The 26,628-nt window shown below is 40.0% G+C and overlaps 1 protein-coding gene across 12 annotated transcripts; it reads right to left on the bottom strand.

Annotated features, from left to right (window-relative positions):
• Positions 1–224: 224 nt before the first annotated feature.
• LOC6542018 (neuroplastin) lies at positions 225–26,229 on the bottom strand. 12 transcript variants are annotated; one of them, XM_026979517.1, is made up of 7 exons: positions 26,149–26,229; positions 19,841–20,167; positions 3,479–3,596; positions 2,313–2,473; positions 2,141–2,248; positions 1,872–2,072; positions 225–1,566 (listed from the first exon to the last, which is right to left on the bottom strand). In XM_026979517.1, exons 2-7 carry the CDS (start codon positions 19,911–19,913, stop codon positions 1,430–1,432), a joined length of 798 nt encoding a protein of 265 aa, XP_026835318.1. In that variant the 5' UTR covers positions 19,914–20,167; positions 26,149–26,229; the 3' UTR covers positions 225–1,429. The 12 variants fall into 12 exon arrangements, with proteins under 12 accessions (XP_026835318.1, XP_026835315.1, XP_026835316.1 ...); XM_026979514.1 differs by having other exon boundaries at positions 25,970–26,217; XM_026979515.1 differs by having other exon boundaries at positions 26,019–26,217.
• Between the last annotated feature and the right edge of the window lie 399 nt (positions 26,230–26,628).

Genomic DNA, 26,628 nt, shown 5'->3' with positions numbered 1-26,628 from the left:
AAAGAATAGCACAAGTGTTTAGATACTAGATACAAAGAATCGAAATAATAAAGTTCTCAAGTTTATACAGAGCAAAATCAACAGAGGCGACAAAAAAACAGAAAGTGCGCAACTAGAGGGGCAGGGTTGAGGGGCATTGGGGACGGGGAAATACTCTTTTGTGTACAATATACAAATAATTCTAATTATAATTCCAAATCAATGCAAACGTGTTGAGCTACGACTTCTGTGTTTTCGTGTGTGTTTTATTTGCTGCCAAGAAATTAATAAGCTTATATAATGATTTATAATATACATAAGTAACGATTAATTGTGTTTTTTGTTTCTCTCAAAGCAAAATGATAACTTCTGCTTCGCCTACGGTGTTTTTGTGTTTTTTTTAATGTGGTTTTTATTTAAATGTATATAATTAAACAATAAGTACTTAAAAACAAAGTTGATAACATTTTCTTGTCGTATTCCTTTACATGATAGTAATAATATTATGGACTGGACTTTGACATAAAAAGAAACGATTTGTGTATGTGAAATTATTTTCCATTAAGTTTCGTTTGTAGTTTTTTAAGCAACAGAAACAAGCTCAGCGAAAAATGAATTTTCGATTTGAATAAAGCAAGAAATCATAGGGCATATTTACGATGAATTAAGTTTATAGTATCTATATCTAGAGAACTACATATTTTGTTTTAACTCTCGGATGTGTTGGTGTGAGTGAGTGCTGTCTGTGTGCGTTCGTTTTGTGTTTCCGTTTCCGTTTTGTGTTTGTCAGAGTTTTGGGCGAAACAAATATACGGATCACGAATATATTTGCTTTCGCTTAGCACACATCGAAAAATGTAGAAACCACAACAGTTACTGAATCACACTCCATTTCACTTCTCTGGGTCTCGGTATTTTATTAATTTCTTTGCGACTCTCCAGGCACGATGGATTTCATTATAATACAAAATTAGCAAAAACTATATAATTTCTTAACATTTACTTTTTCAATTTATCGCATATCCGTTTGCGTCAAACACAAAATTCATTCATTTTTTTTCGTTTCCCATTGTGGTAACTATTAGAAATTGTTAACTAAGAAAATTTCACTAATTGTTGTAGCTGCTCCTCCTCCGTCCGTTTGTCTGTCCGTCCGTAAGTACGTTGCTTCTCCGTATCCGTATCTGTATCTGGTTTCGTATGGTTAAGTTGGTGTCTGGTCTGCATTCGCATTCACAATCGCATTCGCCTGCAGCATCAACGTCTTTAATTTGCAGTATAAAACTAAAATTTCAACTTTTTCCTCTTCTGTTGCGTTATGTTTCTTGTTTGTTTGTTTGCTGATCTTTAATATTATTTGGTGTTGACAGTTTATGTTGTTGGTATTTTGTTTGTTGTGGTGTTGGTTGGTTGGTAGGTTGGTTGGTGTGTGGGTTTGAGAGTAGCACACTTACTGTTCTTGGGGATCAGTATCACTCTCCTCCAGTTCGCTCTTGTTGCGTCGCTTCTCATAAATGAGAATGATGATGCACAGAATCAGCACCTCAGCACAGATGCCCAGGAAAGGCCACAAGGCGGCAAATTTGCCTAAAAGTAATGAAAGAATCATAAATGAATTGCAATTACAACTACTAGTTAGCTAGAGTCACCATTTATTATATTAATTTTCTGTCACATCAATCACTTAGTTAAGAACAGGACATTTGGTACTTCAAAATGTTGCTTTTAAAGCTTACATACAAATATAGTTTAGATCTAGCAATTTGATGAGGAAGAGCACGTTTTGGAGATTAATGTATTATCTAATAAATCTCTACTGCGAATGGCGACCATGACTTTTCTGCGGATATTAAATAAAGCTCGGGCGACACACCCATCCGATGCAAACTTACCCTTAACACGCACAGTTGTGAAGTCGCTGGCAGGAGTGGTGTTGTTCCCACCGAAGGCATCGGCCGCATTTCGTCCAATGCATTTGTATTCGCCTCTGTCGTCCAATGTCACATTATCCAGTGTCAGAATGGCGTTGGGAACACCATTATCGTCTGGTTTGAGGATGAAGCGATCTGTGCCGTTTGTCAGCGTTACATTGGCTGTCGGTAGAAGAGCACCACAGTTAAATCCGATTTCAAACTGAAGAGCAGTAGGTATGGATACTCACCAAAGGTCCATGTCAACTGAGGTTTGGTTCCCACAACGCTGCAGGTCACCGACATCTTCTCACCCTCCACAACGGCTGTATTTGAAGGCACTCTTACAACAACGCGGGCTGCGGGAGTAGAAACGATGACTTAGTGGAAGGTTCTTGATTTTAAAGGAAACCCAGTTCGTACCAATCACTTCGATTTCCTTGGACACTCCGTCGAACTCGCAACTGTATTTGCCATCGTCGTTCGTATCCGTCTTATCGATGATAAACTTGTTCTCGTCTGCGATTAACTTAAAGCGACCTCTTAGAGAAGGTACCTCCGTCACAGCGGTGCCGTTCTTTTTCCTATTTACGTAAGGAATACATTTGTTTGTTAATAGGAAGTATGAAAAAGGTCAACTTATAATACAATCCCAAAATTCTTTACTTCATGGTTTATCTCTTCTTTTTTTCTCTGTGGATAGGATATGTGGCTACAGAAAATACTCATTTATCTACATGAATTCCACAGTTATCGCCGGGTATCCGTGCTGCACCTACTCGAGGTCCAAACTTTCTCTAAGCGCTCCGCCGCTTTCTACGCCTTTTGCCAATTATTCAAAGACTAATTCCACACCGAGGCACACGCAAAGTTTGGCCCTGGCCCCAGAACAAGAACACGAACGAGAACGAGAACCAGAGACCCGGACAGGTCCCGGAACGAACAGAAGTGTCATTACCATCACCAGACCCTGCCACAGAGCTCCGAGCTTTGGCCACGAACACTTACTGGTCCCAGACAGGAAGGCACTTTTCAGTAACCACCCTCCCTAGAAGTGTCGCCCATCAGACCCACTCATCTGTGCACACTCGCAGAAATGGCACCTTATTGTACGCTTGCTGGGAGTATGCTAATTATTCACATAATTTCTGTAAGGGTAGGGATAGTGTAGAGGATCCAGTCTGAAGCTCTGGAACTGTGCTTTGCTAAACTTTAAAAACCAATATAAAAATCTCAGGCCTGATAAGCTGCTCTTGGTTACTACAATCTACCATATTTTTTCTTTGACTTGATATGTACCATAATGCAGTTCACGTCCGATGTATATTTCCTAGTGCAGTGTGTTTCTCGGTTCGTTCACGTTTCGGTTACCAGGTTACGTCAGTCAAGCAGTCAGTTAGGCAGTCAGGCCAACATAATTAAGCAAAAGTGCTTAGCTGTGCCGTATTAAAATGATTGCTCTTATAACTACTAACAATGTGGGACCCGGACATAGACACAAACACAGGGACCCATCCTCCGGCTTGGAACAACTCCAGGATATTTTATGACCCCGTATCCCCAAATGGAGGAACCTCGGAATGACTTACCATATGAGCACGCCGCCTGGCGTACCGTCTTTCACGTTGCAGCTGAGAACGAGCGGCGATCTGATGTCGTAAAATTTCATTTGATGCTCGACATTATCATAGTTTGGCACCAGCTTATCTGGAGATGGTATAGATAGGTAAAGCCGATTAGTTATATGTTATGCGGGGAGGGTGGGTGTTCTAATGTTGGGATACGATAAAACGTTTACATAAAGAACTGCTTAAACAAAGTTTATTCTAATAACTTGTATGTAAAGATAAATATATTTGCTTATAGGAATAATTTGAGAACGAGCTTAAAGTATGGTGGAGATTTTTGGAGAGATTTCTGCGGTTTTTGATTTGATTTTTTTTTTTTTTGGTCGAGAGATGAGCGCTTGAGATTTGGTTTTGAATACTGACTATATTGCTTAGGAGAGTAATGATGAATTAGCAACACACGAATCACTAATACCAAATCAAAGGAGGAGCGAAAAAAAAAGATAAGTATATTCGTAAAACTAAAACTATAACTAAAGAATACGTATAAATAAAACAAAAGAGCATACAATTTGGTCAATTGAATTTTATTTATCCTGTCTGGTAGAAAACACATTTGAACTATTTCGAAACTTGGACTGAAATCAAATAAACTTTAGTTTACGCTGCGTATGAACTGAGATTACTTTGATTATTTACGCTTATGTTTGATTAGTTTGATATGTGTACAGTATAGTTGATTAATTATCGGTTAAGTTAGCTGTAATGTAAGAAGGAGCAAAAGTAGGTAAATTTATGTTTATCGATATAACAATGCGATACATACAACATTTAGATCGATTCTTGATTAATCGTTGATAATCAAACGACAGGAAGAGCAAGCAAAAAGCAATAGAGCGACAGAAAAGAGAATCAGCAACTCGTCACGTGTTTTTTTCGCCTTATCTGACAGTCTGATTGATTATAATCAGCTCGTAAGCCAAACGCTGCCAATTGTAAACTTATGCGTCATTGCAAACTGGCTGCCAATCAAATTCGAATTCGATCGAGTAGAATCGAAACGAATTGAAATGGAATTGAAAACGTAATCGATGCACCTGCCATCTGTGTGTTCAACAATCAGAGTACACAACCAAAGCGTTAAAAAAAAGGAAGAACCAAAGAGACAAAAGAAACGAACGAACGGCTGAAGGGAGAGCAAAACAAGTCAAAGAAAAGCAAAGAAAAACAAAAACAGAGATAGCTACAAGGTTTACAGAGGAACCGGGACATGGCAACAAATGAAATCAAGAGAAAGTAAAGCACAAAAGACAAAGAAAGAGCGGCAATGATGAAAAAGTTCAGGCAAACAACTTAAGCTCATCTTAAAGGTGTGACCGTATGTGGATGTGTGTGTATATGTAAGCTGTATGTATGGACGGCAGCGAGAGAGCAAACTTGACAAATTCACAGTGAGGGGGAGAATTCACAGCGAACGAGAAGGAGCGATTAGCTAGGCGAGCGATTAACGTTTAATTAAAAACCAACAACACCAAAATTAGACTAGCAAGGTTAATGCGATGGAAAGAGACGGCGATGGAAAGAGCAAGCGAGAGGGGCTAATGAGGAGAGAGCGCCGGCGAGAGCGCGGGGAAGGGGTGTGGTGTGGTGCCAGAGCTGAGATCAGATGCAGTTCGAAAGAGACAGAGCGAGTGGGTGGGGTGTGGTGGTTTGGGCGCACAATTGCAGCGATGACACTTGACCTTGTTCCCATTTTCAAAATCACAAAAATAGTATATTTTAAAATCTTTCTGTTTTGAAAAATCTATGGTAGTTTTAAGATACATATGTATATTATAAAAGAATATGCTAGTCTTCATTTTCCATTCATCTGAAGGACATTTAAAATTCGAAATTTTTCGTAGCATACTTTTCAAACGATGTATTTTTTCTAATGCTGAAACTTTATAAAACTAAGTGAAAGCTTTAGCAGTTTTATGCAAGCTTAAACAAAATTTTTAAATCAAATAGCAGTATAACTCAAATTTTAGGCCTCTATGCGTACAAATATGAATGCTTAAACAACTACATATATTTAAAAATGTTTTCGATCTTAAATATGTCAAACCTCAGATTTAAAATATATGTAGCTAAAAGTCCAAAAATAGGTAAGACAACTTTTACCTTATCAAAACATTGAAGGCGATAGGTGAATAAAAAATCTTCACAACTAAATGGTATCAAAAATGGGATCAAAGCTGTGTTTTGATACGATAACAATTACAATGGCGGTTTCGATCAGCGCGAGCGAGTTAAAAGCCAAAAACGAACAACAACAAAGTGGGCAAATACAAGTTGAACTTTGATTAGAGGCTTATAGTGGGTGTATCATGTGTGTTACGTATGTGTGTTTCGTGTATGCGTGTGGCTCACCCATCTTGACGGGCAAGAGCGTCTGGTGCTGCAGATGCACCTGATGCCCCTGGCCACCCATCAGCATGTGGCCGCCAGCACCCAGCATTGGGCCACTGGCGCCCGCAGAAATGCCCGCACCAGCACCACCCATCATGGCCCTTGTGCTGGTGGCTGCTGAAATGGTGGTCTGCTCTCCTGATGCTCCTGCTCCTGGTCCCGTTCCCGCTTCTGATACCACCACTGGGGGCACATAGTGCGGTGCATAGGTCTGGTATCGCTCATTCTGGCCGGAATTGGGTCGCGGCGGCAGTGGCAGCTGGAAGGCGTTCAGCGTGTGCTGCGATTGCTGCTGCAACTGCTGCTGGTGGTGGGCACGGTGGTGCGCCGTCGTCAGGAGCAGACTGGCCTCCGTGGCAGTGGCGCTGGCAGTGGGGTGCGTCGGATTGGGATTGTACAGTATGGTCGGTGGCTCTGGCGGCGCCACCGTCTGCTCCAGCAGATTAAGGCGCGGGGGTGGAAAGTCAGGCGGTGTGGCCGAGTAAACGCGGTGGATACCGCCTCCGCCGGCCGACGGATGCCAGGGCTGAGACCCAGACAGACTGGCATTTCCGAAGCCCAAATGCGACTTGTGCAGCTTGTGCGACTGGTGGGGCAACTGTTGCTGCTGCTGCTGTTGCTCCAGCCACGCTCGTGTAAAGAAGTCATCCGCAGAGTTGGGCGTCAGCTCGTCGATGGTTTGATAGCCGGATTCGGTGGGTTCGCCCGCTCCCGCTCCAACTCCCTTGGGATCCCGCACGTGCAGCATGTAGCTGCCGCGCCGCCGGTTGCACTGGTACCGACCCTCGTGCACCTTGAGGGCATGCCGCACACTCAGGTGGGCCTCGATCTTGTGCTTCTCACCTTTAGCGGGAGCAACAGATGACCAGATGAGTGGTGGAATCAACGCCTCCGGAATCAAGTCCTTCGCCACAATACTCACCCTCGATTGCACTCTCGGACAGAGCGTATGCATGATCATCCCGCCCGTGCCGCAGATTGTGCCGCGTGATCGGCTCCCCGTTCTTGAGCCAATGAATCTGATCGGTGATCGGGATTATGCAGGTGATCGAGAAGGGCTGGCCCAGGTTCACCACGGGGTCGCCGTAGTAGATGGTCGGCGACTCCTCGAACTCTGTGGACTCCTTGCTCAGGTCGTTGGCTGCTCCCACAACAAAAAGCGAACGTTGGTATAGGATTTTAGGGTCTCACAATGAGCATATAACTAGTCTAGGCAAAGTGCTGGTGCCACAAAAATATACGGCCATTTAAAATCTCTTGAAAAGGCGTGTAAATGAGGGGAATAACATAATTGTAACGCATTTTCCGAAGTTTTATAAGCACTAGAGATTTCCGTGGCCACCTTTTTGATTTCCTCAAGACCAGTGATTGTAATGTAATGTCTTAGCAAATTCCGATCAAATTTCGTTGACCAGTGAAAACGATTCGAAATCATAAAATTTAAATAAAACTGAACGCAAAAAGAGGAGAAACCAAAATCGATGATCAGTAGTTCCTAATATTGTAATTGTTTATGTGATGACTTATATTATGTGTGTTTTTCCCGTTTATGGTATTTATCGAAAAAGTTGTTTCGATTATTTGATTTCAGCGCCAAGTTGCAAAAATATATATCAATGTTGGAATTTATCTAGTCGAAAAGCTCATATGCTTTGGGTTTTTATTTTGTTTTAGGGGGAAAGACAAGGAGACTAATAAAACACATGTACACACAAAACAAAGAAAAAACACAATGGATGAAAAATAAACTAACATAAACCGAAAATGTATTTACGTAATGGTGGAAATTAACATCAACTTATGTATCCATATAATTGTTTTCTTCTTACTCCACTGAAAGATTTATGGTAACTCAATCAATACAAGGCAACAAAGAGACATGGGGATATAGTAAGTCTGAGTTTTGTAATTAGTTCGTTTTTCACGTTCGAAAAACTTTAAAGCAGCCAGGATGTCATACAAGTTTATAAAGATTCTTTGATGTTACCTACATAACATTCACGACACGAAAATATAAGCGTATATATCATGGGGCCAGTAAAATCACTATCAACATGATTATTTGTGATATACAAATATAAACGATTTAATATAATTTTTCCTCAAACAAGAAAATATTTCTTGCAATTTAAAATTTCGTATATTTTTATCTCACATTTAATTGATAAGAATTTTCAATGCATTGCTCAAAGCTTGGTAATTGGATTTTAGGTTGACCTTCGGGTTATTCAGCAATATATCAGGAAAGATAGTCGCAAACAATGACGTCAATTGTTGGACTGGTTTAAACTGCATCGGTGACGTCAATTTCGACCAGTATTAACTGCATATACCCACATACGTGTATGTATACTTGCTGCGAAGGCTATCATAACTTGTTGAGCTGTTATCGGTAAGTGCCCAAGTGATAACACAGAAGCAGAGGCCCATAAATATTAGTGTAATTGTATTTGCTCGCACACTTGACTGTATACCCTGCGGATGTATTACAAAATGGACTGTCGTCGAGTGTGATAAAAAGTATACCGAACCAATCCGAACCGAACCGAACGCAGCACAGTATAAGCGCACAATCTTATCAGCTGATTAAAGCAGTTAGCAAGCGGTCGGACAATGTCTTTATCTTTATCCTTGTCCTTATCGTTGTCATGTCAACACACTCGCACGTTTGCACATAACTGATGTTAAATTATGTTTACGTCTCGTTTGCCAGCTGCTGGCATTTTCCTTCTTTTATTCTGCCCTCGCATCAGATTAACCCCTATTTGCCCAAAAATTGCACACATTTTCTACATATTTTAACGTTGCAGAAGATACCGAACACTAAATAGTAAAACAATCGCAATATATTGGCTTGTGAAACATTCAAATGTGATATTTTTGAATATTTTGAAAAGGTTAAAAATTTGTAGGACGAAATATCTCGTTATCGTTCATCCCATGGGTACATAGAGGGTTAAGCTTAGGGACATGTAGATTTTCCACACAAACACATGCAATGGGGGAGATGGAAAAATTTGGGCCAAAAAGATGGAGAAGCGCGAGAAGAGCTACAACAATTTATTTTACAAACATGTTACATGCACGAGTCGCGCTACCGCCAAAAGTCTAATACGCCGCCCCACCACCCAATTTCCCCACCCAAACGCACCCCCCGAAAACGCTTTTGTCACTTTGGACAGTCCAACTACACGGCTAAGGGGCGAGAGGGAGATGGGGCTACAGAACACAGCCGAGCATATTGCAGCCGGCAGAGGCAGATAGAGAGAGAGAGATACATAGAGAGAGAGAGATACATAGAGAGAGAGACGGGGCGAACGGAGACAGCAGACAGCTGAACAATAATTTAAATTTATACAACTCTGTCGCACACACTCTCGTTTAAAGGAATTTATGTGTACCTTACAGGTGCCAGGGCTGTCACCTCTTTTAAAATTCGTTTATGCTAACAATATAAAAAATTCAATGGTCGTAGAAAGTACTTAAGCCAACGCGCATTGTTACGTTTAAACAAAAAAATCGTATGGAAAATGATATGACACAAAAGCTACACATCATTACTAATATGCGCACCATTAGTGCATTTGTAGAAATACAGAAATACACTCCCTTAATGATTTCTTAATTTTTATTGCGAATACGTAATATTTGTGTTGCTCATACGCAGCGTTGGCAGTTTCAAGATGATTGTTTTAAAGATGGAACCGAAACAACAATAACCACATTATTAACAAACTCTGGCCAAGCTTTCGGCACAAAGTTCATACTATAGAGCCAAATATTTTAAATGGCTTGCAGCCCTGGTGTACAAAAGCACACCTTAGCCCACACTTTCCCTTAACCCACAAAATATCTACATATATCCACCGCATTTCTCCGCCCGACAAGCCCTAAACGCTTAACCGCTAGTTGCCGTAGTTTTTGTTGCTGTCGAAGAACAAGAAATTCATGGTTTATTGCTTGTTCATCTAGCATAGTTTTTGTCGCATTCCTGCTTCAAATAGAAGTGAGCAGAAAACAAATGAATGCGACGGCGGGGAGGGGCGTCTAAAAAGCGCAAAACTAAAAGTTTATTTAATCAAATTTATGGGACGGCCTGTAGACTGTGCAACGCCCCCTCTCCGAAAATCGAACGCCCCCCTGCATCGCAAGCTTGTGACATATTGTTAAAGGCATTTGTCTGTGTGTTTATGTGCGTACAAATTGGCAGCCGTAAGTATGTACAAACCATATACACAAACTTATATGCCCATAGGGGCATATTCGAATATTAGTGTTTCTTAAAAGTTTCCACCACATAAGATCCAATATAATATTATATTTTTGAAAAGCATATTTTGTGAATCGAGAAGGTTTTTTATTTAACTAATTGTACCTCTTAGTCAATAAATATACTTTTTAGTACAAGTGCCTAATTTTCTTAGCGCATATTGCACATGAACAAGTTTCTTTGGGATTTTGCACTATTATTATTTAATGAAGGCATTTTGGTTTTCTACAAAGAAAAACAAATAGGCATCTTGTTATGGTGGTTGCTGTAGTGTCTATTATGGTATATGAATTTGCCCTGACTTGTTGCCGAGAGCAATTAAAATAAAATTTACAGAGAAAATTTGCAGAACCCCGCGAAAACGAACGCGAAGTGCACGAGAATTACACTAAATTAACACGAAAAAAACTGAGTATAATAAAAATTAATTAACACCAAGCTAAAAGTGTTAGATGTGTATGAATATGTTGCTGTGAACGTATGTGTGATTTTGTGTTATTTTTAGCAGGCGCTGCGCACGTGAAAGCACAGTTTTGAGTGCACTGGGATAGCCACATCGTGCGCAAACTAATTTCAAACAGTTTGAGGGTCATCAGCAGAACACCCAACAATTTCTAAAACTTCATGAAAATCTGATTTAAAACTTTTGCAGTCGGAAAAAGTTAAAGCTTATTTGTATACAATTAGGGGAATGGAGGTTTACGAATGAAGAAGTTGACATCATCCAAAAAAAACCGCTTGTTAAACGGTCGGTTGTCTTTATAAAGTCGTACATTTATTTAAAAGTTTATTGGGATAGTCTTCTTTGAAGCTTGTCCATACGTAATAATAAATCGATAACATTTGTAATGCTAATAATTTTGGTCTGATGAATCGCATGACCTACGGTTCTCAGCTTATTCCCCAATTATATAATTGATTTCCCCGAAATGTTCAATACTTCAAGTGCCTGACTGATTGACTCAATTGCCGTATTGACGATCGATTGAGAGCGTAAAACAGAACAGACCGGATTCACCGATCGATCGGGTCGATGGATGATGGGTCACTGAACGCCAGGCGACGGCGAATTGTTCGTATCGAAAGTTCATTAAGTAAATTGCATGAGAAATGCCAATTAAATGCGGGGAACTCAACCACACTTGACAAACAAAAACACGCACAGATACAGATACTCAGGCGCAGTCAGTTACAGATACAGATACAGATACAGATACTCGCACCGAAATCCCAACAAAGCCAAGTAATTTAAATGATAGCGCCGTACAGAGGGGAAGGGATTCTAGCGGGAGGAAGTGTGCGAAGTGGCACTTTTAAAATGCGCCAACTAACCATTATGGTGATTATTATTATCTTGCTTATCATAATCAGCCAGAGATTTATAAATAAATATTTAAATACGCAGCCGGGTTACGCGAGGCAGAGCAAACACAATGAATGGAGGTATTGTAGGGGTGTTTGGCAGGCGGTTGGAGGTAGAGTAGTCATGTGCCTAGGTTGTGTTGGTATATGGCATTATACAGAGCGTGTGGTGTGTTTGCTCTGCTCTAAAAGTGTGTGCTTGCTCTGGCATGCTGGCTGCTGCTGTAAATTGAAATAAAAAATTGTTTGTCTATTTTAAAATTAGCAAAACGAAACCAAAACGAAACTAAAACGAAAATGACGAGGCGCGCTCGCAGCTAACCGTGCGATATGTCTGTGCCCGCTCCTTCCCAACCAATCTGCCCCTCCGGCAAACAGACTCTGGTACTAAACTACATAGTATCTGTATCTCGCTGCACTTGTGCATGTGAAAAACTTTGTGCCGCCTAACCCCACCGCACAACAAAAGCAACAGCCGCGAGAAACAAAAACAAACTAAAGACAACAGCAACAGTTGCATTTGCATTTGTAATTGCAGTTCGCACTTTTACCGCAGATAAATTGGCAGGACATTCGGGAAAACTGACGGAACATGTTCATTATTTCCAGTTAGAATGTCTTCTAAATAGAGAAACTTTCTATCTATTTCAAAATAATTAGTAACAAGAACCCAAGGTAACATGGATGAAATAAAACTATGTTCCAACTATTTTGAAAATGTAAACTTTTTAATGATGTCTGGGATTTCCAAAAATATCATAACTTTACTAAAGACCATTAGTAGTCCCAAAATTATATCTATGATGCAAGTATCTTCATTTAGAACTGGTGCTCAAATTATCTCAATAACGCAATTAATATTTATGTTATCCATTAAAAAAAATAAAGTTTGGGGGAAGGTTAAGGATAAAATTTAACAAATGGAATTTTTAATTTGAAGTTGGTACATAAAAAACAAATAAATAAATAAACAGATAAATATTTTGTATTTATATTTTTTGTAAAATCAAAAGAGCTACCCCTTATTCCTTCTACTTTGCATTCAGCACAATTACAATCTGGTTTGGCACATGTGGATCTGAAAAGAACTTGAAAAATGTTCCATTCATTTAGCTGTTGGCTTTTGGCCTCTGGGATTTCTTTTTCTGTTTTCGGACAAATGCACATTAGACGTCTTTAAAGCAAACAAACATTAACAAAACACTTGTTTAACGTTTTCAAGTATGTAGAAATAACAGGGGAATAGGAATATCTTGGGATGGTGAGAGATGCTGAGAGTGTGCGTCTGCCTTCTGCCTTGTGGCTGTACATAAATATTTTATTTGCTTGCAGTTGCTGTGTCTAATTAAACGAAATAAACATAGGCTAAATTTAATTTCAGCCTCTCCTGTGGCGGTTTCTTTTGGCCATGGAAAAGCCATACAAGTCGTGGCGAACCCGGAACATAGAAGTGGGAATTTTGATATTGTTCAGATACACTTAAACGTTTTATGGGCTACATAATGTTTAGATAATGTGAGGTGTGCTTCGCTTCAATTTCCTAAACTCAAGAACGACTAGCTAGCTAGTCAATAAGCAATCTAGTCAAGGAAAAACAGTTTGACCGTGAATCTTGCAGTTCGAAATATAAGAAATATTACTCTTTACAATTTTGATCGTTTGCAAGCATATAGTGGAATAAAATGGTTACTATGCAAGTGATTTGTATGAAATCATATGTACATATGACTTCTGCGTGAAATTCTAAACGAAATCAACATATGCAAATCGATATTTATTGTTTATGCCTGTGTTATATATTTCGTTTTCTACTGTTTGACGGCACTGACAGTAGTGCGATCATTGTTGGGGAAAAGAATCAATGAGTTGTGCATACGTCACGGGCCATCAGAATTGATCAATAAATTGTTTGGTCCGCATAAACGTACGTATGTCTTCCAGTTCTGTTGAATATTTCATTTGAATGCCCTGCTTTCGTCGGCATTCCCCTATGCTATTCAGTTTCCCCGGGCCCCTGGATGCGCCATTTATGTCAATTATTATTGGCTTTGGCACAATTGGGAACGAAACGCAAATTGATGCGAGGAAAAGCAAACTAAATCGAGAAACTCGAAGGGAAACTTGCAGATACAAATGTATCTGCGCACGTGTGGGCCGCCGAGCAGTTGCCAATTTATTTATTTCTTTATGTATTTATGGTACTTGTAAAAAATATGACTGCTTCGCACAGTAAATGCCGATGGATATGGTGAGGCTTTTTAATTGATCATCGTTGGGACAATTGTTCTAGAATATGACGCATTTACTGCCTGCCAGCATTTAATAGCGATAAATGTCCCCAAGTTCGACATCATCATTGTATCATCAATGTTTTATTTTCGCTTAACGCGCGTATGTACTTTTGAACTTTAAGACAAAGGCGCCAGAAAAGAGAGGCAATGCCACAGGCGATTAAGTTGTTTTCAACATTCTTATCAGTATTGTCGCTAAGTACATGTATACTAACTACGATATGAAGGCAAATAACAAACCGACACTCTAATCAACATCGGTACATATGTGGTCAAAAAGCAAAAGAATTTCATATTTCCTAAGGCTATCAAGTCCTTTGAGGCATAAAACCAAATAAAATAAAGTACTTCATAATATTATAATATTAAAGTTGGTACTTCATTTTGGTTAGTTCGCATCTTGACTTTATAAAATGATCTACAAAATTTTGTTCACCATAAAAAATGAGATTCTTTTATAAATATGCATATATGGGGAAATGGTAATATTGGAATAATTATATTTTTTTTGGGCGATTCACGGAACCTCAATTCCCAGTCAATTAAAAAAACAAAAAGGGGGGAAGAAAATATACGTAACATAGAAAATGTATGCAATTTCCACTGTCTGTATTGTCCAGGGTGTCCTGGGGTCTGTAGTGTTCGTTGTGTCAGCGTTGACCGTGGTATCGGATTGTCCTTAGTGTTCGTTGTGTCCGGGCTGATCAGCTGACTGAGCTGTTCATGGTGTCCAGTCAGTGCGAGGTGTACAGGGTATCCGTCGTGTCCGTGGTTGCATTATTATTCTATGTATTTTTGCCCGCTGTTTCAGTCATCATCACAATGGAAAAATTTCTCTCTCTCTTGGAAATAGCGAAAACAATTCCCAGACAGTCACTCAAAAAAGAAAATATTTGAGCAAAACAGAATTAAAAAAGGAGAAATATACGTAAGATACATATGTATGTATATGTATGTGATCTCCACTCTGGCTGGTCAAATGCCCCACACGCGGGGGGTGCTGATTGATTGGGCGGGAAAAGGGCTGGGGGTGGTGTCATTTTCTTTGGTGACGTTGTTGGCGACTCTTCGGTTTGGTTTGGCATTGCTTTTTTGCTTTTCGTTGCCGCCGATGAAAAGTCAAACACACAGAGCAACAACAAGAAACAGCACTTCTGCCAGACAGTCAGACATTCAAAATACACACATTCATACAATCTATAGGAGGATATACACAAATGTATATATATTTAATATACGTATATGCGGCCCGGCACAGTGGGCCATACGCAATTGTCTTTAAGTGCGAAAAAAAAGAGAACAAAAGATGAAAATCGAATGAAAAACTTGACATTTTGAAAGGAGAATATTTTAAGAGCAAACAGTGAGAGAATCAGCAGCGCGGCATATATATTTTTATTGTTCTCACGCAGAAAAAACACTATATTTATTTTTAAATATATTGCTTAGCCTATAACAAAGGCAAATGTTGGAGCGTGCACACAGACAAATAGCACGGATATAGCCGTATGAAAGGTCTGCCAAATGTGTGAACTTTAAGCTTTTATCGGGTACCTGCTAATAAAAGAGCAACAACCACAATATCGAGTGGGGAATGTAGATTGGGGTGAGGGGGGTGCTAATGGTGGTATTGCTACGATAAATAGATAAGGGCGTTAAAATACAACTTTGTTTTTGTGCACGGCATCACCTCCTCACCTCCCACCGTCCTCAATTAGCAGGAAAATGCATCAGAGAAAGGTGCACACGCATATGCACTGAGCGAAATGAAAGCCGTTCGAAAGTCAAGGTGGCGAAATTTGATTTACGGCCATTTTATTCTGCTATTGTGCGTCATAAAATCACAATTTTATTCTCATCTTGCGTCACAAGACCTTAATTAATTTGGCAGCCGTTCTCGACAATGATATCGTAAAATTCTTCAGAATATCATAATGTATTTTTAAGCATACTTCAACTTGCTGGTTCATTTTATAATTTAAACAAAATACAATTCATTACATCGATGGATTATGTAAATGTTGGTTGGTAATCACTATTTCAATTTGCAAATAATATTGCTTTTCTCCTGTGTACCCTCCGTACTTACTAGGCACACATATACACATACATCTATATATATTTATGGACGTGCCCTGTTTAAGCAACCATTATCTGGCACGGGCCGGAAACACAAGGCAACCTCTATATTGAAGAACAACAAGAACCAGAGTCAGAAGAAAGAAAAGGAACGAGCGGACAGTGGCACAACCAGGCTGTCGAAAGGGGCGGAGGCAGAGAGTTTTCCACTGCAATCGCAGAATTCCAGACAATGTGCAATCAGAAATGCAGGGAGGAGCAGTGCAAGCCAATGCCACGCCCACACTGAAGCACTGTAGCACGATGGCATCATGGCATCACTATAGAAACCAGAAACTGCCAGCCAAGCCTTTCTTTCACCATGACGCCTTTCTCGCTCTGTGTGTGCGTGTAGTCCTGTAAAACCAGCCATAGAACTCAACCCCCAAACACAAATTCAACACAAGCCGACCCGACCCAACCCAACCCAACCCAACCCAACCCAACCCAACCGAATCCAATATGAGACCAAACTAAACTGAAGCCAACGCCAGGCCACGATGACATTGAAAGGGAAATTACATTTCATGTTTATTGTCTTAATAAAAATAATGTTTTCGCAAAAGAGGCAAGACACCCAGGTTCTGCCACCCCCTCGTATCGCACAAATCATTTCGGATTCAATGCAAAATGCAGATAACCAAGACAATCTGTGCCTTTTGTAATGTATTTTTATAGCAAATGCAGCAAAAGCAAAGGAAAGCAGAACAACATTGAATTATTGCTAGCTGTTTCAAGGAGTTCAATTCGATTCAGCTTAATCCGCTTGAGATCTTGATCAATACGTATGATTTATGGCCAAAAAGAGACTTATGGCGATAAAGTAATTGAAAAAAAGGCACACAGTTAGGTAAATTAAAGATAAAAGTTTCTTTGTTCAATTATATTTTGTCTATCGTAACATATTAAATATTTTTAGCTATTCGAAATACAAGAAATTCATAATATTTTGGAGCACTTTTAACCTTTTTTTAACCCACTGTACATCGGTTTCGTTTTCCATACTTGTTTGCTTTAGCTTCCTTTTGCTGGGTGAGCCGAAATTTAAATATTTGACATTTATTAATGTAATGAAAATGTCATTAAATAAACATGGCAAAATGAAACTGGTTAGCCAAATGTGCGCAGTCAACAGCCGAAATGAAAGCACTTGCCAAAACATTCCACCTGCTCGGATATTCCGCAAAACAAAAGAGAAAAAGGTGGAGTACGTAGTACAGTGTACATACACATATACGTATGTGACAAGACCTAGGAATATTCTCAAGCTTGGGGGCAAAATGGGGGGACCAGCATTATAATTTAGCTCCTCGCATATTCGTCCGCAGCATAAACACCTGGACAACACGTGGTTTTTTCGCCACCACCTGAAAATGGCTTTGAAGTGATGTGAGGCAAATTCAGGGGGGAGACAAAGAAATACTTCTTCAAATTGGCTTTCTGGTATTCGACCTGCCCTTCCCTCGCCACCAAGAACCCAACGTGATTCATGTAGTGCCAACATATGTATGTACACCTATTTATGTACAAGTGTTGGCCCCGCCACCGACTTTATCTCCCTGGAGGGATCGCTTTTCTTGTTTTTCCAGACCGGTTTTCCCTCGATGCGTGCCTGGCAATTTCTTTCTTTTATTTCAGATGCCTACTTACGTAAACAATTTGAAAAATCATTGAATATTTAGTATGCTAAAGAAATTGTACAAAAAATAGCAAATGGTCTAAAGGACTAAGTAAGGTACAATTAACGATATGGGTTAATTTCATTTGCATTTCATGTTACCCATAATAAACCGAAACTTTAGGAATCTATGAATCATTGAAACATCAATCACAGATCCTAATAAAGACATGAATAAAACCTTAAATTATTTACACACTGCCTTTTGAATGGAACGAATACCCCCAATCAACTACGAATAAATGCCAGCATATAAACAGCAAAAAAAAAATTCAATTAATACACCTTGAATGTGAAAATAGCTGCATGGGGCTAAATAATGTACGAAACAAAACAAAACCAGCCAAACGTTCAGTTCAGCGAAAAAAAATTCAAAATTCATGAACATACGTAGGTTTTGGTAGTCAGCCAGAGCCAGACGGACATTCAGACGGACGGATGGATATGTAGATAGATGGATGTATGGAATAACGTAGAAAAGGTAAATGGATAGTATGCATAGAATAATAAATAGATGGAACCGCCCGCTCGGGCATCATAGACAAATCCCCAAGGAAGGTGGAAGGCGCGGGTTGCCCAGTGCCATATGTAAACAAAATGCAGGCCACCATTGCCGGTTCGTATCGGGTACGTATCGGGCACGTATCGGTTAATCGGTAAATCGATTCGTTCTGGTCCGCTTCGCTTTGGGTCGGCTAAAGTTAATATAAACAAGCGGGAAAAACCAGAGACAGGCCGTAATTATTGGACCGCATGTAAAATAGTCTAAAGGCTAAACAAAAATTCTTAAAGATAGCCCTCACTAGAACCGAAATGAACTTGATACCCTGCTTCTGCTCCTCTGCTCTCTCCGACATTCGCCGCTGTTCTCTTTCAGCAATTGTGTGGAAAATTGAAAATCAAATGAAATGCGGTCGCGCGAACAGTGGAAAAGCGACGGAAAACCTACGACGAAGCGGCAGGGGAAAAACATAAGCAACAATGTCAATATGGCAGCACTGCAATCCAATCCCAAGTCCATCCAACCGACCCAACAATATGAACTATAAAAGCAACACGAAAATATCGAAGTCCGCTTAACTAGAGGGCAAAACAGTAGAATGCAGCAGAGACCTTGTCTAAAGTTGGAAAATGTCTGGGTGGCTGGTGGGTGGTGGTTGGTGTCCCGTGCAATATGAAAAGAGAATACATAAAGCCGGGCACAGAAGAAATGTGATTGTCCATTTTGTGGTTCTCTTCAAAGCCGAGAACGTGAACGAAATAAAGATTCATTTTTAAGTGCGCGGTCTCAAATATATTAATAGGAACACTCCTTTTCTAATATTGCTGTTAAAATCCATTTGTTACACAAGTTTCGAAATTATCTCTTGGCGCAGAATACCAAAAAAAAAAGAAGATATAAAATCTTAATTGAGCACATGATATAAGCCTGAAGCTCAAAGGTGCAAACGTTAATACATATCTGCAATTTTAAACGGATACTTTTTATTATTTGTTATAAAAACCAATGGTAGGGTATAAAAAGAAAATTTGCTGATTCATCTAAGCCTTGTCTTTTTTTAATTATGATTTTTTAGTTTATAATCATCTTTCTGAGAAACCCGACCAATATGAAGAATTTTCGATGTTTTCAGCGATTTCTTCGATAACTTTACTATCGATTTGAGTCACCTCTTATTAATGCTGTTTGTTTCCGTTATTGCGGCTAGTGGCTAGCTTCAGGATGAACTTGGAAAGGGGGAAAAGTCAGGGTGTGGGTGGATGAGCACCCTCGCCCTTTGGTGGGTGCACTTTTGTTTTGGGCGGCGGGGCAATTAGGGGGGCGGCCAATGGGATAAGGTTAGTGGGTGTTATAGTAAGCCACAAACAATCTGCTGTTTTTTATTTATTCCCTTTCCTCTTGCTCCCCCTCTTTGTTTTGCTTTGTTCGGTTCGGTTGTGTTCTGTTTGCAATTTCTGCTATCACAGCTGCAGTTTAACCATACTTTCCCCATATACATATGTATGTATGTATATTCTCATTATTCTTTTATATTGGGGTGCTACGTAGATGTGTAGATATTATTTGCGTGTATGGGTGTGTGGGTGGGGCAGGGTGATTTTAGGGGCGAGGTACAACTTATAGGTTAAAAGGGCCTTCTTTGTTTATCATTATGCTTATTGTAGGGGGTTTTCTTTGAGTTTTAGGGGGGTTTTCGGGGGGCTGTACTCACCAAGTGATTGAGCATAAATCGCTAAAAATATCGAGAGGAATGAAAGAGCGCTAGCCAAGAATTTTGCCTCCATCTTTGGTATTGATCCGTTGTTGTTGTTGGTTGTTGTTAATTATGCTGCCGATGTGTGGTTGTTGTTGGCGGTGACTTGTTGTTGTTGTCGTTTTCGTTATTTCCTTGTCATTTGCATTTATTACAGATTTGTGAATTTACTCCGTTTAATGATTAATTAATTATTTGTGGTTGTTGGTTGGTTGTTGATGCTGGTTGTGGTGTTTCTTTTTCTTTGCTTTACTTATTTTTTGTTTGTACTTTAAGCTTAACTTACTAAATCATTATGGTAAATATTAATTTATAAATAGATCTTTAAATGTATACGTTATTAGGCTTAGTTATTTAATTTGATATTAGTTGATGCTGTTGATGTTGTTGTTGTTGGTTGGTTGTTTGCTTTGGATCTTCCGTTTGGTGTTTTTGCTTGAGTGCGAATTTTCAATTTTTTGACTCTTCCAGCTTTCCTATTTGGTTCTTAATTCATGAAGCTATTTTCGCAAATAAAAATGTTTAAGAAAATTTTTCATTTTGAAATTATTTTTGTTGAAGGCAAACTTTTCGTGCGCTTCCTCGTATATTTTTGTTGTGTTTTTCGTTCGGTTTTAATTGTATGCTTTTTTCCAACAACAAAAGCAAAAGGAAAAGCGAGTGAGAGAAGAAAACTTTTTAAAATTATACATAAATTTTAAAATTAAGAGTAGACGGGCAGAGGAGCTGAATCAAGGATCCAAAAAAATCGAAAAGATCAAAATCAAAACGAAAGCCGAACGAACAACATTCAACATTCAACTAAATGTATAATTTTTCAAATGTCACAATTTTTTTTTTATTTTCACTGCAGCTAAGCACGTGCTGTTCATTTAAGGGGCCGGGGGGTGGGTGGCCTTTTTTCCTTTAGCCCGCTAATTTAACGTTAACTTTTACAGTTCTTTTTTCACACTCACTCACACAAACGCGCATCTAACTTTTCCCAGTCCAAAAAATTCTATTTCTTTGCTGGCTAAACGGAAAAAAAGAAATTATGGCACGTTGACGACGAAAATACTATTTTTCTGCCTAGCCAGCGAGCAAAAGAGAGGGCGATAGAGGGAAAGCAAGAGAGAGAGAAGGATTCTTGAGACTGAGAGCAAATAATTATGTTTTACACAAGGAGCGCAACAATTTCTAGCTGCTTTTCAGCCAATGGTCATTGTTGTTGCTGTACGTACTTGTACTAGTTGTAGTTGTTATTGCAGTTTTGCTATTATTGCACAACGGGAACACAAAAAGCGAACGAAATTTGGCAAACGGACGGGCCAAAACGAGGCGAACAGAACAGAGCGAACGGAGCGAACGCGGCGAATTCAGCGAGCAGACTGAACCGCACACATGGCCAACAGACGAGAGTAGCCGCCTTCGCCGCAGCGGGCAGCGCTGCCTCTGCCAGCGTCGCTGCGGCAGCGACGTCGACGCACAGTGATTTGGGTTCAGTTTGACATACACTTGTCAGCTTATCTAAATAGTTCGGCCGTTATCTTGACCAGACCGATTACGAGTACTGTACCAAATGGCGACATGAAATCGAGTTTCTAAGACATTTTTCATCGCACAAGAATCTCTTGGGATTTGAAACCGATTTTATTTAAAACAAAATGCAAAAGCTTAGCTATCTTAAAGTTACCAAAAGCATGCTAACATATTTGTAAGATCCGAAACTTGTTCATACCATAAAGTGGTTGAGACTTGAAAAGTTCTCTAAAAATCTTATCTACAGTTTGATAGAAAGCACGCTGCTTTAACACATTTTTCAGCAGAAACAATAAATGAAAAAAACTGAGGAAAAGCTTGATTATAATAAGGGCTATATTATTGTCTCTCACCATATAAAAACACAATAAGACCAGTATCAAGCAAATTGAAATCGAGCAATGATTCAACAAAAATCAAGTGACACTGCGAGTAATTACGATCAATTATTTGACGATCGAAGAAAAATAGCATTCCATTTGCCTCGCCGCATGACGTCCGCATAACCGCTGATAACAATTGGCCCGAGATCTATTATTACTTCTAGAATTTCATATTGCGGATGCGTCGAGAAAACAACTTTTCCACTCTTATCAGTGCGGGAGGACAGTCACTGGGTAAGCAGAGTAGATAAGAAACAAAAAGATAGACTTTTTCACCAGTGCTGACATATTTCATGATCATCAACCTTAAGTGAATAGCAGTACATGAACTTTAAAATTCTTGAACTGACGATAGCGTCAAATTGGCATAAATGTTTGAAAAACACCTAAAATAATAAACCTTACATAACAATTTCAAAGCTGACTAGTTCCTATTCACCCCACAAGAAATGAAATAAAACAAGTAAACATTTTTGAAAGCAATTGTGTTATACAGGAAAACAGCTGAAACTAGTAAAAATAAATTCTCAAAGTTTTGGCAATAAAACCGTCGAATGGACAACGCTAAATCATAGTGCGCTGGATTTTTGTTTACCGCCAGACGACGTGCGGCCCTCAGCAGAGCAGATAGAACGCCAGTTGAACTGTTTCCATAACGTGTCACGAATCCGGCTCTCATTATATCGCATTAAGATAAAGCCCCAATGCAGTACTTTGAACAAATACGGGACTCTGTCCTTCCGTCCGTATCACCACCACAACCACCACCAACGCCTTGGCCACATGATATAATGCTGTAGCGGAGCATGGTCGACAACGACGTCAGATGTCCGCGGCCCAGTCGCCGAGTCCCAAAGACCCAGACCCCAGACCCCAGACCCCAGACCGTCCAAACTGACCGCTCTGGTCCATTGCCATCCCGCTCGCACTGCCGCACTGGTTTCGGGCGGTTCTGTGCGGTTCGCACACGAATGTACATCTCTATGTATCCATCTTTTCGGAAGGCAGGGAACTTTGCTAATTCGGCATGGGTGTTGGATAGATAGGTAGTGGTCTTTGCGGGGAAGCGGCAACGAGGGGGGTCGTCTCGTCGCATTTATTATTGGTCAGCCGTATTTATTTTTACAAATTTGCGAGAGCAAATATGAAATCAGCTGTTTGCATTGCCCGCTGAGATTAAGGCGATCAGGGGGTGTATAGTATTTAATGAGGTGTTTCCAACACCCGTACAGAACATTTTGCCGTGAGTTAATAAATATTAATAAAGCAAGAAGAGTCATAGGAGTTGGCAACACAAAGGTTGCAAACGACAATAAAACTACTAATAATTGGCAAATTTTCCAAAGTTCTTGAATGTTGATAAACATTAAAGCATTGACCAGCTCGAACAAAATAAAACTGTTCATTGCTCAGATAATGTGATTGATGAAATTTTCAATATACCTTGCAGCAATGGACGTTCGTCCATTTTATAATATCTTGACAACATGATGATTAGGATGGAAAATATCAGAAAGCGGCTGATTTCCTTATATCGTTTACGCTTCAAACCTTTAGTTTAGGTTAAGTAATGTATAATCACCTAAACCACTTTATTTATTTTTACTGGTACTAATTTTCCATTAGGTGAAACTTAAATCAAATTAATGGCAAAATATAGAGCAATTTAGCACTCCAATAGGATAGCTGGTGCACGCAAACGTATAGTATAGTTTCAAATTAATTGGAACTTAAATCAGATTTATGGCAGAGTTAGAGCATCCTACACAAACTAGTTTTCAAAGCCGCTTTTTCGGTGACCCAGGGGGGTTGGCGGTGGGGGCGGTGGTGTTGTGCGGCATGTTATCGATTTGGTGGAGAAACAAAAAACATTGCTATCGATTTGCTGTTGGCCTCGAGGTCAATCGAATGCTAAATGCCATGGTAGTTGTGTGCGGGCATTTGTGCCAAACTTTTGTTCCTTCTTTCGCGTTTTATTGGCAAACTTTGAGCATAAACACTTTGGAGACAAATTGCCCTAGCCGCAAGTTAGGCAGCGGACTATAATAGAGCACAAAAGAGCAGCAGCATAACGTCATCGTCAGCCATGACTCAGTTTATTTGCTCTCTCGTACGCTCGCTCAAGAAACCCCCCCACCCCCCCAACACACACACACACTCTGACATTCAAGCGGCACACTCGCACACAAACGATGCTGTTCTAAGCTGAGGCCAAAAATCGAACCTCAGATGACCGATAAAATATTAAATAATAAACGGGCGTGGAAGAGGGGTGCCAATTTAATTGCCTTAATTAAAAGGCTTAGAAAAACACGACTGAGCTCCATCATCATCGCAATCGAATTCACGCGCTTGTCTTTATTTCGCCAATGGGGTTTATTTAAATGTGTGTGTGTGTTGGTGCGGTCATCATTGGTAAATACAGTGAAACCATCTTTAAATCGAAATGGATAGTAAGTAATTACAATCCGGGTTTTAATTTACATAATTGTTAATTTCTTAAGTAGAAACGAAGATTTTCTCGAAAGTAAAGTTGTCAACACAGAACTATGAACTCTAAGAACTAACAAAACCCAAAATACAATAAGCAATAATGAAATAGTAAGTAAATACTGAAAAAAAAAATTAAAATTTCTTGCATTTTTTGGTTTCTTTGAGCCCAAAAACTAACATATAGTAAAAGCCATAATTTGGCTTCCATACAAGAAAAGTATGCTATGAATACGATGTTCTCTTCTCAAAAATGTGTTAGATATCACAATAAAACGTATATTTGAAAAGTAGATTGCTATCGACGTATTGCACCCCACTATGCCCACGATCGCAGGCAGGACTATACCATGGAATTTGACTTGGCCAACAGCAGTGGGGTAACCGCAACAAAGAGCGAGTTTAGCTATTCTGAGCCGCTGTTCATTAGCCGAGAGCCCTCACTGTATCGATGTTGATGTTGATGTTGGTGTGTCATGGCAGGCTGGATGACGTGATTGTCTCCTATCCTCTGCTCTGCTCTTCTCTTCCCCTTCCACGCTCTCCCACTCTCTTGCTCGCTGGCTTTTCTCCTTTCTCTTCGCCCGCATATGATTAAAACGGCAAAACAAGATAAAACTCGTTGGAGCAAAGGAGCTGCTGCCGCCTGCTTGTTGGTTTTGTTGTTGCTGTAGGATAGGCCCTGCCAGTGGGTCAGTGTTGGAAAAGGGTGTGAGGTTGCGGGTGGGGGTGGTGGATAAGTAGGGGGTTGTGGGAGGTAGAATATACGCATGACACTCCTTGCCGCCGCACACACTCACACTTGCACAGATACACCAACACCAGCGGAGCACGCGACACACGCACACGAGGTCACACTCCCCAGCACCCACACACTCGCACGCCTTAAATGTTATTAGTTTATTTACGGTATTAACAAAATGTTATTGGCATAAATAGTGTTGTACATCGTACATTGTACATCATACATCATGCATCACACTGGAGTATGTACAACAGAGCACGGAAAACACCCACACACACACGGAAATGGTTTTTAAGCACTTTTCGGCATTGTAACAGTAACGCGTTGGGGATTTTAGTTACTGTGTTTCCATTTTCATTTCGTTTCTTTTCTTTTGTAGCAAAGGAAGGGGTGTCTTTATCTTTCTCTTTTTCGCTTTCTTCTTGCTTTTTTAGCAGCGATGACGACAGCGTGCGCGGCTCTTTTTCCCAACGCTGCTCCGTTTTTTTTGCCTTCAATAACATTTACACTTTGCACTATTTATGTAATAGTTTTTCAATCGGTGCGCGGTGTTTCATCTCAGCACGATTTTCGGGCACTGGCTGGCGAGCACTAGCCGCAGACTGGGTTACGAATTATGTACATTTTTCACATTTTTCCCCGATGATTTTTCTTTTGTGTTTTACTACCAAAGAAGAGAACAAACTACCAATACACACGCACGCACTCTCGCACACACACTCACTGGGCACGCATCACACTGACACACACAAACACACATCCCACCGCTCAATGACGAAATTCTTCGCACAGCGTTGACAACTCTAGGTTCTAGCTCTCCCAGCTCCACTGCTTTTGCTTCTGCTGCGTGTGCGAGTGTGTGTGTGTGAGAGAAAGAGAGAGCGAGAGAGAGATAGGGTACTTGTGCTGGTGTGCTTTTCGTCATAATTTTTGCGTTGGGCAACCCAGCACCTTTGACTTCTTGTCGACTTTTCACAGGTAAATGACCGAACAGGCTCACACTTTCATCACTGGCACACGGACTGGGCCTTAAACCGATCGACTTTGCACAATTTTTTGCATTTACCTAGCACACAAAACACAAAAATTCGATTTTTTCCTCGCTGATATTTTCACGCGAATGACCTTACATCACATGCATACAATACACACACACACAGACAACTGAAGCGGTGGTATGACCAAAGCTTGCACTCTAAAGGTAGCTAAAATACTGTGCGATATATACTAAAAGGCAGCAAAGCGCCACTACTCAACACTGGTGCTGAGCGTATGAAGTTTTGCCATCTCTTTTCCACTCCCAGGATAAGAACTAAATTCCCATAGTCTAAACATTTTTTTTTTGGGAAGCACGTAACAAATATCTGGATATTGCCTTAAGGTACATTCCCGGAAAGTCCGTTTCATGTTACTGTTTCGTGCTAAAAAAAACGCCTTTATACTGATACATTTTTTAATAAAGTAAATTACAAGTTAATATTGTCAGCTGTTTAGTAAACCATTTTTAGTCTTTCGAAATTTAGCTATTAGCTTTCACGTTTTTTGTTGTCTGTGATCTAAGGCACGAAAAACAATTTTTACATCTTAGCAAATTCAATTCGCAGTGCGAC

This window comes from Drosophila erecta, unplaced genomic scaffold (assembly GCF_003286155.1).
Source record: "Drosophila erecta strain 14021-0224.00,06,07 unplaced genomic scaffold, DereRS2 tig00000055-arrow-pilon, whole genome shotgun sequence".
Classification (NCBI taxonomy): Eukaryota; Metazoa; Arthropoda; class Insecta; order Diptera; family Drosophilidae; genus Drosophila; species Drosophila erecta.
This window is presented reverse-complemented; position numbering and strand designations above follow the sequence as displayed.